We start from the raw sequence: 16,455 nt of genomic DNA on the forward strand, positions 1-16,455 counted from the left end.
ATCCTATCGGCCCTTTGCTTTCCTCTTCAGGGAGAAATTAATTTATTGCAAACTGCCTGAGGCACAAAGACCTGTGAATGCGAACAGGGATATCTTGGCAATTTTTTCAGAGACCAGAATGTCTCTTATTTAGGAATGCTGGCTTACTCCTCCCACGTTCTTTATATATTTTTGTGGGTAGTATGTAAGTATTTCATATCCCTGATATATTGGCTATGGTGACCCGATAATTAGCTTTGTGATTGTGCTACTATAAAACAAGTTCTTGATATAACTCAGTTGATCTATGGGTGTACATATGTGATAGCATAGAAAAAGGAACCTCAAATGTGGTCCATGTTAAATGTCTGGTTGCATTATTCCCTAATGGTTTTTTTCTTAGACCAATCTACTTGCTCGGCTTTGACTCCAATCGCTCTTGAGCAACCTCTAAGCCACCAATTGTCGTCCGCTGTGCCCAACTGTAAACTGTCCATAAACTAACTCTAAATATACTGACCTTTATACCTAATCTTATGTCTGAGTCACTGCCACTTCTTGATTAACTATCTTATTTGAGATGGCCTTTGTATGTCTTGGTGAACTGCACCCTGCCTTTTATCTAAACTCATTTCTTATACTCTTAATGATTAAATTATTTCCTCATTTTTTTTTTTATAGTTTTCCCTCTTTTTTTCTCACTACTGACACTTTGGAGGGTGAGGGTTAAGGTGTCAATAGTATCATACTGATGATGTCCCTCCATCGCTTGTGAAGATGATCGTGATCATGCAATTGTTCTGTGGGTTCGAAGATGGCTTGTTAGACCAATTTAAGCTTTGACGTATTTCTTGCATGCTGGACATCGGTGAGATAATTCTGTATCAGAGATGTTGGTTGCTCTGTCTTTTCTAATGTCATATTTTCTCTTACATTCTTCATTGCGTGTGGCTTCAGCAATTGTGAGTTGCGCCATGTTGAGAACGTCTGTCTTTTTTCCATGAGTTATAATACAAACCAAACTGTTTGAGGGATACATTCAGATTATCCTTGAACCGTTTCTGCTGCCATCCTGTGGGTCTTTTTCCTTTTGACAGTTCATTGTTTTGAGAGCTTTGAATCAGGCATGCGGCATATATGACCTGCCCAACGAACCTGGTACTGCTGTAACTTGATGTGTATTGACAGAAGATTTGACTGGGCTGGAACCTCTGTGTCTGGTTTCTCGTCTTGCCATTAATCTACGGAGGCAATCATATGCAAATGTTTCAGTTTCTTGGCATGTCTGGCATATACAGACCAAGTTTCACAAGCATATATGAAAATGGTAAGAATCACAGCTCGGTATATTTGGAGTTTGGTCTGCATCTGAATTTCTCTACACTCCTACACAGTGGTTGTGAGACGTCCAAAGGCAACACTAGCCTTGGCTATCCTGCAATCAACTTCATTGTCTATGTTTACTGCCCTTGACAGAATACTGCAAGTGAACTTGTCCACAGCTTTTAGGTTGGTTTAACTAATTGAGATCTGAGGCTCAACATACTTTTTTCCACGAGCAGGCTGGTACATTACTTTGGTCTTCTTTAGATTAATAGTCAGACTGAATTTGTCGCCTGGCTTAAAAAACAATCAACAATATATTGCATGTTTGGCTCTGTGTTGCAATGAGGGCACAGTCGTCAGCAAACAAAAGGTCTCGTATGATAATGGTTTTAATTCTGGTGACGGCATGAAATCGTTTTATGTTAAACAATTTGCCATTTGTCTAGTAGTGATGCTTACTCCGGGATCTTTAGTGTTGAATGCATCAATTAACACTGCCAAGAACATCATGCTGAAGAGCATTGGTGCAAGTACACAACCCTGTTTGACACCGCCATGGACTGGGAAGTCATCATCTATGACACGAGCCATCATCCCATCATGAAATTATTTGATGAGTGAAATGAATTTGTTAGGACATCTAAATTTGGCCATGATCTTTCATGGACCTGCTCGGTTTACAGCATCAAAGGCCTTAGTCAGATCGATAAATGCATCCTTTACACAGTTCATACTAAAGGAGCTGTTTGGAGAACCAGCCATGTCCTTGTATTGTTCTTGGACATGTTTCCTGAAGTTGATGAGCAGCAAATACTGCATCATCTGTACCATGCCCATCCAAAAACCGCATTAACTTTTCAGGAGGAGGCCATCTTCCAGTTTTTTGCTTATACGATTGAGTAGGAGCCTTGCAAGAATTTTACCAGCTATGTTGAGAAGAGATATTCCTCTGTGGTTGTCACGGCTCTGTGTTTTCCTTCCTCTTGTAAATATGCACTATGGATGCATCTTTGAATTCCTGGGGAATTAGGCCCTTCACCCAGAATGAAAGAAATAACTCCTGTAACTTTTTTGTCAATGTGAGGCAATCTGTCTTATATATATCTGAAGGTTATGCCATCAGAGCCAAAGTTTTGCCACAAGAAAGCTGTTTTACAACTTTCTCAACTTCCCGGATGATGGGCAACTCGTCAAGGGTTTGATTTGTTTTGATTTGTGGAAGTTGTGTGATTGCCTAATCACTTATTGAGAAGGTCTGTTTGGTACAGAGTTGAAGTGCTCAGCCCACTGGTATAACCCAACTGGATCTCACTCGGTATTAATAACCGAAGTTAGCTCGGTATATGAGTTTGTGTTACGCTTTTCTGATGACAGAATGCCCAAAAATAAAAGTTCTGATCACCCAGAACAACTCTCACAGTACAACAGTTTGACCTGATTGTCTCCATGGAGAAAGGGGTTGACGAGGGTTTCTGGTTCCTCTGTTTCAATAAGAAAAGTCTGCTAATCTAGGGAGACAAGTGCGGTCCACGCAACGTTGTGATTGTTCTTGTTGATCCATGGCTCACAGCCCTCTCTCCGTCGAGGTAGGCACCTCTCTCTTGACAGATGGTTCCTGAAAAATAACTCCAGTTGACTGCCTGGTCTGGTAACACTGCCAACTTCTTTGCAGAAGTAATAAGTAAAAACTCTAGTTATTGGTTTTATTTTTATTTTTGTACAAAGATAAAAGTATAGATACTTGAAATTAATCACTTCAGAGTCCACATTTCAGCAGGTGTCATATCGCCTGCATCTGAGAGCACTTTTACCTGGGTAACGGTTATCTATAATTCTGGATTCAGTTATCATGTATGAAAACATCGACATAATTACCTGATTCTGATTGTTTTCCTTTTCTTTTTTATGTATCATGAACAGTCAGCAGCAATGGATGCAGGGTTGGAATGGGGAAGTCTGGCTGCAGTAATCTTATCAGTTAGTTGATTCAAATACAATATCTGCCTAAAATGTTTTGCAGCATATGAGCAAAAGATATTAACAGCAGAAACTCGATTTAGATGCGTCGTTTTGGGAGCTGGTCTCGATTATACTCAACTGACCACCATTCTCACTTCTGACTTGGCTTCTCTTTTCACTAAAACATGCTCTTGCACAAACATATATCAGTAGCTGGATGGAGGAGTGAAGCTTCCTCAGATCCTAACCGGCTAATCAGGGGGTTGCTAAAACACATTTTCCTCTCCTCTTATTGGCTCCATGCATACTTGCATATCGAAGTAAATTTCCATCAAATCTGTTCCTATGTCACCTGTCCTTGGGAATTGACCCTCGGGTCAAATACTGTTTCCCAAGTGTAACCAAAACATACTGTAATACTATTCTCCCTAAATCAATGGTTTCCTTCACAAAACAATATTATTATTAAATATTATTATCAATCCCAAATCAGCCAACTGAAGCCATTTTTCTTTGTTTTGGGTTGCATCATCGCCCAAACAAATGGAATCAGCAAGGCAATCGATAATTGCCTGGGATTCTTCACATAATAAAAGTTCTTACTTGATTCTGTTAACCATTATTAATGTAAAATTTGACCACCACAGGTGGTTGGGTCACACTTATCTAAAAAATGGCTTGCTTTGTTATCAGTTTTATCTCACTAGCTTTTAGCAGAGAAGTGCCGATAGACTGTGGTTCATATATTCTTTTGGAATCATGGAATCTTTGAGTCATGTATATCTACATTTCCAGAGATTTATCATTGAGTCATTTATCTTGTATTTTGCACAGTTTTGTTTGAACAGTACTGTGGATTTTTGAAAATGCTTCCTTTTTTAAGGTGGAGCTTGAATCCTGCTGAAGTGCATTGTGACTCTTGCACTTTTTTGTGAGTAGTTCCTGTATTTCCTCATCGTTTTCATCAAACTAATCCTGATGTTTCTTTTGGGATGATCCAAGCACTTCCAGTGAGACGTTTATACAGCTTCCTTGAAGGTTATCTAGATGTCTTCAATATCAGAATGACCAAACTGTAGTTCTGTTAGTCTTACATTGAGATTATTCGCAAGTAGGGTTGTATTTGCTTTCACTTTTATTTAATTTGGGGACATTAATACGCTTGGCCATTTTTTTTTTTTTCCAGAGGCCACCGCTTGGTTACAATGCTGATCCTTAACTTGGAGATAACAAGACTGTGGTCCATCCAACACTCTGCACCACATATGGCCTTGATAATTAGAACATTCTGTTTGTCTATCTTTCTGGTGATTATGTAATTAATGAAATGCCAGTATTTGAACCTTGGGTGCATCCAGGTGGTTTTGTTCCTATTTGATTGCCAAACACATAGTATTGGTGATTAGAAGATCATGGGCGATGCAGGCCTTTAGCAGAAGCAATCCATTACTGTTACATTTGCCAACTCTATTTCTACTAATAATTCCTTTACAGATTTAGTAATCTGCACTAACTTTGGCATTAAAGTCACCAAGAATGAATAATTTCTTTCCTTTGGGAACTGTTGTCAGGAGATTTTTTAGTTCTTCATAGAACCTGTCCTTCACTTCATTTAGATTGGTCATTATTGGTGCATATGTGCTGATTGGTGTTGCATAACTCCTCATCCCAACCAATAAGTGCTTTGTCATCAAAACGATCATTGGTCCTTTTAGGTAGGCAAGTCAGTTTTCTGATGTGTTTAGTTTTAATTGCAAATTCCACTCCTGCCTCTCTACATTCTCCAACACTACGTCCACTCCAGAAGAAAGTATAGCCACCTTTTTCCTCTGTGAGTTGACCTTCCTCAGCCTTGCGAGTTTCGGACAGGGCTGCTATGCCCACATTGTGGCGACCTAGCTCTCATATTTGTAGGGTAGTTCGCCTTTCATGTCTGCTTGCTTTTGGGCTCTCAATAAGAGTTTGTACATGGAATGTACCTTTGATGAGTGAAGTAATCACTTGTTTTGTTTTCTGACGACTGTTTTCGTATCGTACTATAACAGAAGCATGTAATCTTTTTTTTGTTACTTTCTTATTTTATTCTAGCTGAGGATTAGACATTGTACCAGATGCCAGATATTCATCTTCTAATAGAGGTCTTGGGTATAAACTTAAAAGACATCCAGTGATGAGGCCCCATAGTTACCATTGCTTCCAGGTCCACTTTGACCTGGATTGGTAATACTGTTAGTGTATTTGGTGCTACCAGATCAAACAGTCTGAAGATACTGGCTTCCTGAAGAATTGCACCCAATTTTGATGTTATTCTTTTTTTTCTTTTCACTTTGCAAAACTCAATCATGTTCTGCAGAGTAAAAAATAACATCATTTTTTTCTATAAAACAATCAAACGAAACACCATGAATTTGAAAATATAAAGAACTTGAAGAATAAAATCTTTTTTTCAAAATTACTGGATTCGATATTAAATAACCTAAAACAGGTTGATATTTCATGAAACAACTAATAATAAGAATAAATATTTGAAAATATAAGAACTTAGAAGAAGTGAATCGTTAGTTATGGAAATTTGGTAAATAAGAAAGAAGCTTTGTTCATGGAATCTATGTTTAGGTTTAGGCACAGAGAAAGAGTGGGGGAAATTATTGATAGTGGTTTCAGCTAGATGAGTATTTTTCATGAAAGTTTGGCAAGGAGGGGACTATAGATTGGAGCTCAGACAAGCACTTGCCATGAAAATAACGATAAACTGTTCAGCACTATACTTGACCTTATGCTGAAAATGTGATTTTTTTTAGCTTTTATTTCCAATCTTGTAACTTAGTATATTTAAAATTATTTCTGACCAGCAGTATATCTCCAGGTGAGCAATGCCTGGTGAATGGTGCTCATAAGAAACTAACAATTGAAATGTCTGTTTCCTTATCTGGTCACTATTGATTTTTCATCTTGTATATTTCATTTGGTTTATCTTCCTTTCTGGTTTGTATATTGTTTCACTGTTTTGTTTTTTTTATGTTGGTTAACAAGTGCTGGACATTTTCCACTGTTATTAATATTTAATCAGCTTCTCTTGGAAATATTGTTATGAAGCTGCTTTGTTCTCATATAAGAAGACAGTCTTGAAACATGTGCTCATCTGATGATGGTTTTGATCTCCTTTAAGTAGTTTTCTTGCTGTCAAGAATATTATTCTTTTCCTTCATTACTTGTTCTCTCAACACCCTTTCCAATATACATTTTACACTGATATCTATATAATAAAGCCCAATGTCTGTGTGTCTGTCTGTACACGAATAGGCTCCTATATGGCTTACTATTATACTAAACTGATGCCATACAATGATAGAAGAGGTATCAAGCATTTGAAACAGGTATGATAAAGTGAGGCCCCAGGATGTGGGGGATGGTCTCTTATAAGGGAGAACCCTTTGCACACTCGCACTGCTTCACGTAGATAACCCACCATATGAAAGGGATGTTTTGACAGGTTACACCGCTCATCTTCACTAACGGAGTTAGTGTCTCGGTGGCATCACTTATAACTAGGAACCGTATGCACGCTTACACCATTTTATGTAGAGCTACCGAACGTGCCGTGATAGCCCACCATGGGAAGGAAGGGTTTACATTGCACACTCCCACCAATGGGGGTCGCTTATATTAGTGTTCATATGTTTGTGTCAAATAAAGATTCTCACTACTGCCCCCTCATATTCGTTTGAGCAGTTGCCCACTCCCCCAAACAAAGATGATCTGATCAATACCAGGTCTGTCTGTGTGTCTGTCTGTACATCTATAGGACGATGTAATAATGCTCAGCATCTGTGTGTCTGTCTGCCTGTACATCTATAAGATGAAAGGGAATATAAGATACAAACGGTATGTAAAATAATATCAGTTTAAAAGAATTTAAAAGTTATTTATATTGCTATATAAATAAGAGTCAATTTTTTTTTGAAGGTCTTATTTTGAACCCAGTCAATGACTGGTACTTCAGCTAGTATATATATATATATATATATATATATATATATATATAATGTAGGAAGATCGTTCCAAAATAAAACCTCATATGTTTTTTTTTTTTAATTCAAAAATTTGAAGTGCTACAAAGACATGAATAGTACCATCAAAACAAGTGACGTTTTGTGCTCCAGAATTTACTTTTCTACATAGTTGCCACCATTCTCAATGCACTTTTGCAAAGTGATGAATGATGGCTGTGCATGGGCATCCAAAGCGTGCTTTGTCATACAAGGCCTGTTCCAAAAGTAAAACATCCTATTTTTTTAACATAAAAAGTTGAAGAGTTGCAAAGACAGGAATGCTACCATTAAAACAAGTGACATTTTGTGCTCCAGAATTTATTTTTCTACATAGTCACCTCATTCTCAATGCACTTTTATCAGGAATTCAATGATGCATCTCTGCTTCTGACACACGCCCATGACAGATGTTGCTTTCTTAGTCTCTCACCATCAATACCTGCAATAGAGACATGGAAGTTTTAGGTCATGAATGCAATACACTTTGCAATCCCCTCGGATGCATTCAGTGGAATTTTAAAAATAGGAGGCATTACTTGTTTGTTTGTGTGTGTGTATAAAACAAATAAATGACAAAAGTCCATACTTTAAATATTATGATGTTGACTGTCTCACAATTTATTCCTTTAATTGCGTTGACATTTACAATTCTTGATGCAAGTGTTTCACACTGCAAAATCATTCATTTAAGTATTATATCAATCGATGAATCTATTCTCTTCTTAACTCCTCAGAAGAAACAGCAACTATCAATCCATTAAAAGAAAATAAAATGTATTTGGACATGATTACAAAATCCGCAAATTGGAAGAGATGTTGCAATTAACTTCTATTTTAATAAAATATTATTATATAATGCTACTGATCCTTATGTCTACAATATTTATTCCAATTTATGATACAAATGTTTTAAAATTTTAACAATAGGTATTAGACATCAATTTAATAATTATTCCCCAAAGTTCAGCTTTTTAAAGTATTTTAAGTGGTATAAAATGTGCAGAACCTCCCATTTGAAAAAAAAAAAAAAAATCAAATATTTAAGATTTGCATTAAATTTGACTCATATTCATTAGCTAACAATTAAGCAAGATTCCCTGATTTCATTTTCTTCTTGAGATTTCCTAAGCTTAAGCTTTTATAGCCATTTCCTAGAATCAAAGAAAATTGTGTAGTGGACTTTGATCAAAATTGGAATAAGGATTCTAAACATTAGGTTTAATATTATCATATCTGGATAAAATAAAACTAAAACTGTATTGTTATTTAAAACTTCATGAAGTGTAAGTATAATAGACTTGTTATTAAAAATGAGCAAAAGTTATGGCCCATTGATTTAGATTGAGTGCTTTATGCGAAATTGATACTTGAATACAGTTAAATTTGTGTTCTCATTTTTGCATTACATCCTAAACCCTATTTATCCCTAACTGTGTATTGAACAGATGCCAAAGTACATAGTTCTCTGCACCTTATCATAACAAAGGTCAGCAATATCACTCCAATAATTTCCAAGATAAAATCGAACAGACAGACAAAGAGAAATATAGATATAGTATTGATCATAATTTTAATAACTTGCAAAAGTTTTCATTCCTTTGCAAGAACATCTATAAGTTTGATGATGACTATCATAAGATTGAAAATGTTTTAATAAAATTAAAGTAAAATCATTTAAACGTTCATAAAATATAGATTTTGTAGATTTCATATTGACTGTCTGTTTTATATTCGTTTCATTACATAATTATAAGTTGGAAAGAGATGTGTTAGTTTCCGAGACTCAGCAAATTATTTTCTCGTCGTAATTGGCTTTATTTTCATCAATATAACTAACCTACCTTTGCTCGACTGCAATTATCACAAATGTCTGTGTGGAGTTATAAATTAACAGATTTTTTTTTTTTTTTTTACTTTGTTAACACCATCTTGGAATACAATTTTTAGCATTTAAAACTATGAATGTTTCAGAATTTTTGAGCCGAAGGTTGATATTTTTGTGTTATTTTATTTATCTGGACTACTATTCTCATCTTGAATGTTATTTTTACAACATTTCTGCCAATGTATTACAAGCGACTGGGAACTGCTTGTGAACCTGATATTCCCCTGAAATTTCCTCCTTTGAAGGAAGTTGGTTCAACTTGCGTAAGGTTACTGCTGCTTCAGATCAGTTCAATTCATCTAACCGCCAATATTTTCCAGATGTCTTGTGTCAAACTCTGGAATTTGTATAGAATTTCAAATAGAATACTTTATTTAATCAACACTGTTTTATGAGTATTGATCGGGTTAGGTTAAGTCTTATGTAATTTGTAATTGTATTCTTAGTATCATATATATTTATGACTTTTTTACCCCCCCCTTTCAAATAAGGTGTATTGCCACTCAGACGTAAGGGGCTAATATTTGGGATCACCTCTAACAGAAGATTTAATGGAATTGAGCAGTGAAATATCTGTTTACGTTACATTTAAACTTCTGCATGTTAGTGCAATCAAGAAAGCAGGAAACCGGGGAGGGAATTCCAAATTCTAACAGTGAAAAGAAAGAAACTATCAGAGTAGAAGGCTTTCCAACGTCAGACAAGGTTTCTTTCCTAGGATTAAACCTTCAACCTCCAGAAGACTGCCGCTTAACACTGATTATTTTTGTACACATTTATCCATTGCAGCCATTGATTGTAGAAATTTCTTTTACAACTATAAAAGATCCTGACGACATGAAATTCGCAAATCCAGAAACACCTAACCTGAATAGATTTCTTGATTCAATTCTCTTTTGCAAAAAACAGTGCATTTTGAGTATGCTCCCAGCTGGTTGAGGCCTCGTTGGTAATACTTCCTGACTAAGGCATATCAAGAAGTTAAGTCCTAGTAGATTCACAATTTAACCTATCGCAGCAAAGTGGAAAAGTTCATGATGGGAATTGCTTGCCATACAAGATTCCTAAACAGGGAAAATTATTTCAAAGATCCTGTTTATTAAAGGAATAAATCATAGAAGATATGAGTTCCTTCAGAAAACGTTTCTGTCGATAGGATGAATAGGAAAATATCTTGCCTTAAGAATTGGTTTGTCCTTGAGACAAAATAGATATGTCTTGTCTGAACGACATTAAAACTGAAACTAACTATTTTTGCCAAAACAAATTAGACACATAATTGCCTGTGCAAACAAAACTTCTGGAAGACTAAAACTCCCATGAGCCTTTACTATAGAACGGTCAGTGGTGCTTCCGGTTTATCGAATTTCAACAGCATTAAATAAAGTGTTCTGTTTAAAATTCCATACATATTACTTGAAAAAATTTCTAAGTTTGACAAGACGCATTTGAAGAATGTTGGAGGTTGCATTGGATGAAACGTTTTCAGAACAACATTCAAGATGAGAATCATCATCAATCGAGATGATGGAGTCCAGTAAACTCCATCATCTTTTCATATGGCTGTTAATGTTTGAGCACACTACCACTACATCCATTGGAAAGCAAGAGGACTGATCTGACCTTCCACCTACATACAGTGCCTTGTTGGTAGTTCCACTTGGTTTCCTATCTAGTACTGGACAAGCTCAGAATTATTTAACCGATGATCTGACAAGAACTAATTTGTCATTGTGATTGTGCCGTATACATGAGAATAGTAATTTGAATAATCTAAATATTATGTATTTCACTTTGTGTTTCTTGAGAAACTTTTATTAGCGTCAACATTTGCGAAGGCATAATCATTATTTTCATGGCAAGTGCTCATCTGAGTTTCAATTTATGGTCCCCCTTGCCAAACATTCACAAAAAACACTCTAGCTGAAACCATTATCAATAATTTCCTCTACTCTTTATCTGTGTCTAAACCTAAACATAGATTTTCATCAACAAAGCTTCTTTCTTAGAACTGTGGAACTTTCTTTTGTTTCTCTGTTTTCTAGCTGACTACAATATGGTTGTCTTCAAGTTTGTGGACAAGTTCTCGATGAGCTGTCCCTTTAAGTAATCCAATTTATCAAATTGTCACTACTAATGATTACTATGATATTGTCTCTTTGACTATCGTACACTCATTAACCCTTATCCTTGAATGGCCTCCGGGCCTTTATAAGCAGTGACTCATTTGTAAAAAAAAAAGATATTGGGGTTAGTTGATGATTTGGGCCCCTAGGAATAATCAAATCGTTAAATTCCTGAGCATTATTATTCTCATCTCTAAAAACCAACCATCCATAATTATTGTATTGTTATATTTTCATATATCAGTATGTTGTAATTCTTTTAAAGAGAACTTCAGTCATCATTTGAGTGCCTAAAATACACTTGTCAAATATGTCTTCCAACTTTTCCGCAAGACTGCTATTGCTTCCAAGAAATGTCTAGAGAAGTTGTTTTAGGAAATATACACTAACTATATTTGAACGACCTGTCAGGTTGCATAGGTATTCATGAAGTGACATTATCGAATGAACATTTTACAATTGAAACATTTTAAGTCATGTTGGTAGCTTGTTAGATCAGTTTGACAGTGGCTTTGTTGCTGTGGGACTGAGATATGTTTTTCTTCAGTCCTAGAAGGTCCTTCCTCCCAAGCTTTACCTTCTCTCTGAGAAGGGATAAATTTATTGCTAATAACCTGAGGTGCTTCTACCAAAAAATACCAATGGAGCTACTCAGGCATTTCTTATAGGATAGAGTGTAGTGCTAGCCTCTCAAAACTACACTAGACTTTGTGTCTGACCTCATAGCGAATGTGTAAATAATTCTAAAAAAATATTCCTAATTTCTAAATCTATGCTCATATGAGGAAAGCAAAAACCATCCTCTCATGACGAGTTCGTTTCTACGCATGCGTCATATGACTTCGTAACCTGATTTACTTTAAATATTTGAAAAAGCGACACAATTTCGGCGACGTCGTCTTAGCTCAGTTGCTTAGAGCACGGCCTCATTATCTAAACGTTTTGGGTTCGAATCGTGGTGTGAAATGTCTTTTCTTTTTCTTTTTTTTTTTTCGATTTTTTAAATTTTAATATTGAAGCAGGGTTATTTAAGTCATTTTTCACATGTTTTTTTTTTTTTTCAGAGTTTTTCACGTTCGTTTTTTCTGTTTCGCATTTTCTTTTTTTGTTTTTCCCATTTTTACATTTAACATCGTTCGTTTGCCTTACGTTAGTTTTTTTTACTTTGCTTATTCTTATGTTTTGATTATTTTAATTTAACGTTAAATAAACATCCACTTAATAGCCAATATAATGTGGGTGCTCATTTTACGTTAAATTAATATAGAAAGGTGATCCCCCACTTTTTAAAACAGTAATCTGCGACCTTAAGGGCAAATATCACATAGCCCACTACACACTTCAGGTCATTAGCTTTCCAACGAGCATTCGTTTGTTAAATTCTGATTAGTTGTTGCTGAGATTTCGAACTTATAAGATTGCTTCAAAAAAGTGATATATATATATATATCCATATATATATATATATATATATATATATATATATGTCTATACTCGTAGCCAAATTGAATATTGAAATGCTCATATCTTTGATTCTATGGCTCGAAACTGCATGAAAATTTGCAGGGTTTTTTAAGATTATAATACTATTCTATGGTTAAAATTTTATGACAATTGGTAAAAAAGAACCTATATTTTCAAGCCAATAATTATGCCCAAATTAACCTACATTTATTTATATATATATATATATATATATATATATATATATATATAGTGTCATGGCAAGCCAGCTTTAGTTTTGCTGCTTTGGGATGTATTTTACTTAGGTCTTTTAGCTTGGTTGTCTTCTCTATGGCCTTGCCAGGCCACTAGTATATATATATATATATATATATATATATATATATATATATATATATATACTAGCAATCGGTGCCCAGCCTTGCCCAGGTGTTTTGAAGTGTATGCTGAGGAAAAAAAAAAAAAACGGTCAATTTTTTTAAACTTTGACCCCTATTATGACCTCTTAACATTTATTGTTTAGGGATCAAGTAAAGTTAATAAGTTAGATCCATGTCCAAGGAATCTATATATAAAATATCACGTGTTTAGACCCTAAATTGTAGGAGGAGTTTGGTAGAGTTCTCAAAGGTCAAATTGTTGAATATTGACCACTTAATCGCCAAATTTCTATCGAAAACCTATCACATCGATTTTCCCAAATCTCAGTACCCTGTATATCAAATTTCGAATCTGTAGGCTTAAAATTGACAGAGTTTTAGCGTAGGGAAATGCACACAGACGCACAGACACGCACAGACACTATCACTTATATATATATATAAACATAAACATCATATATATAAGGATAATAGTATGCCATATATATAACAAAAGACCATTATTTACTGAAGTGAAAGGAAAACCCGGGGGAACTTTACCCAAAAATAAATCTATATTTTTTTGTGTGTATTGATAGTCTTATCAACATCCCTTTTTTCTATTTATTTAAAAAGAAAATACAACTTTGTTATTTATGAGTCGTGGAATTGCATTCATCTACAAAAGATCTAGCTAATGTGCATATTTTTTATCGTTTTTAATTAATTCCCTATTAGTTTTTTTTTTCGGTTCTCTTATACGATGATCATCTTTATTTAACTATTACGTGTAATTATATTCATACAGATATTCTATATGATTTATATTTGCGTAATATTTGCGTAGAAATGAAGAAAATCAAATTTACTGTGTATTTATCATATTGCCATAACAACGTGACGTAGCCAAGGACGGTAGTGGACGTGCGTGTGTTTTCGTGCTGTTTATATTATGCATATTGTTTCGTATCTTATCAACTTCTTCGAATCTATGTGTACAGTAATACAAACCCGTTTTTCGAGCTGAATAAATATGTTACATTGAATAAAAACACGAAAAATATATCCAGTTTGGTAGAAAAGTAACTTATCTTGCCTTTGATAACATTTATTTGTTATATATTTGTTTTTTGACAACTTTTTTGAATCTATGTGTACAGTAATACAAACCCGAAATGAAAAGACCACGAGTGAACGCGCGTTTTACATAAAAATAAGTATTTTTAAATTTTATCTTTCTAGCTTTAAAAAAAAAGTTTTAAAATTTTATCAGCCGGCATAATTTATTTTTAAATATTGAAAAATTTCAGGAAAATTAATTTTTGCTAGATTTTCAAAACATTGTTTTCGTGTTGTGTGTACGTGTCTGCGGCTAGCACCAGAATGGCGGCCGTGATGTCGTAGGTTGGATTGTAAGATTGTGTAAGTTTCGTATTTTTTTAATTTGTAAATAACAAGTTATGAAAAAATTAAACCCTTCCAAGATGGACAATAAATAAAGCCATAATATTTTATGGTAAAGGTAAGAGCGTAGGAACCATAGTTTTTTAGGAGATGTGATTATTGGATTAATCAATCAGAAATCGTCTGTGGCACACACATCTCTGTTTTTATATATATGTATATATATATATATATATATATATATTCCCCGCATTGCTCAGTTTTAAAATGTTTAAATATAATGAACCATGCAGAGTCATCTTTTATTAATATACTATTGGGGTTGCCAAACCTTACTCAGTTGTAAAATATGGTTAAATATATTTTAATTTATGCAGATGTCATGTCATTTTAGAGCTAATTCTTTATTATATTGTACCCAATGTATATTATTAATTTCGAAGTTTAGAAAATATTAGAAAATGACTTTGATGTCATCAACTAGAATTGAAATCAAATGCCCATAAGCCTATAAAAACATGAAAAATAACGTTGTACAATTTACAAATGTATATTTGTGCATGCATAGAAGTAACATGCTTAGTTGACTTATTCCTACCAAGTTCCAATTTTTTTTCAATTTTTATTGCTTAGCTATTATTTTTACCAGCTAAAAACCAAACTGAATTTGTTCTACAAGTCCAAATCTCCTATATATCAAGTTTCAAGTCTGTAGACTAAAAATTCACAGAGGAGTTTTATAGAAACTGTTCTGTTCACTCAGACAGACAAGGTCACTTAATATATATATACATAGAGAGTAAAAAGATTAATAATTGTAAATTATGAATCCGTTTCAAAATGAAAGACAAACAAAATCAACTTGAGTGTATGATCGTTTCGGAAACGGTATACATTTTATTAAAATTGACAATAATTGACAAAGGTTTTGTCTTTGAATATAATCCCCTCATCAGCAAAAATGGGGGGGGGAGGGTTAAGACACCAAAAAAAAAAAAAACTAGAATTTTTTTTAGTAAGACAGATATTCCTTATTAAGTTTCATTAGAAAACTTTTTTTAACTTGTTTTAAGTTAAGTCAGTATATCTTTGGACATGCTGTATCTTGTCTCCAAATGGTTTTCATGAGAATGCTCATGTCAGGGGGCAGTCTGGTCTAACCAGAGATACCAATACATAAATGCAATTGAATTATATAAAATTTAAAAAATAAGAATGTGAAAGGTACCATAGTTCCTACTTCAATCCCAGGCAACACCTGGTCTTCATTAAATTCATGTTATATTCTTAATTTTTTTTCCTTTTTTTCAGGTTGTCCATCACTTGGTAGTTTGCAAACATGACTGAGTTTTTAGCTGAAAACAACCAATGCGGACAACATCTTATCCTGTTGACCTCCAGAGGCAACGCAATTATTGCTGAATTGCGTCGCCTTGCTGACTTTATTCCTCCGGCATTGCGACAGGACAACAGGCAAGATCAGATCAAGTACAATGAGATTCTTTCCGATTTTAGCTATTTCAAGAATCAGGAACAATTCGATTGTCGGATTGATGCCAAGCCAGTAAGTATTTGTATTGAAAAAGATTACTCATTTTTTTTATCTTAACATTATTTTGTTAATTTATACAATCTTTATGGTAATAGTCAGCTAATGTGCTTCCTAACATCCGGTTTGTCTGCTAGTGGTAATGAGGCAAATCAGTTTCTTCGCTTTTTTCTCTTACGCATATATCTCCCTCTACATGTACTCTTTTTTATTACATTGTTCTGATCATCCTTTTTTATACTTAATAATCATTGTAAAGTTTTTTGGGTCTTATTTTAATTCAGAATTATTGGAATTAGTTTTATTATTTTTTTGCGCTCTTTTTTTTTTTTTTTTTTTTTTTAAATCATTG

General features: G+C 34.3%; 1 protein-coding gene across 1 annotated transcript in view; it reads left to right on the forward strand.

The window, feature by feature from the left end:
• LOC145296658 (WASH complex subunit 5-like) overlaps positions 1-16,455 on the forward strand; it is a 151,949-nt gene that overhangs the window by 26,175 nt on the left and 109,319 nt on the right. Inside the window, exon 2 of the mRNA XM_080142595.1 lies at positions 15,866-16,118. Within this exon, the coding sequence (XP_079998721.1) occupies positions 15,894-16,118 (225 nt within the window). The 5' untranslated portion in view covers positions 15,866-15,893. The remainder of the gene's footprint in view (positions 1-15,865; positions 16,119-16,455) is intronic.

Source organism: Euprymna scolopes, chromosome 17 (assembly GCF_053919585.1).
Source record: "Euprymna scolopes isolate OS-2025 chromosome 17, ASM5391958v1, whole genome shotgun sequence".
NCBI classification, from domain to species: domain Eukaryota; kingdom Metazoa; phylum Mollusca; class Cephalopoda; order Sepiida; family Sepiolidae; genus Euprymna; species Euprymna scolopes.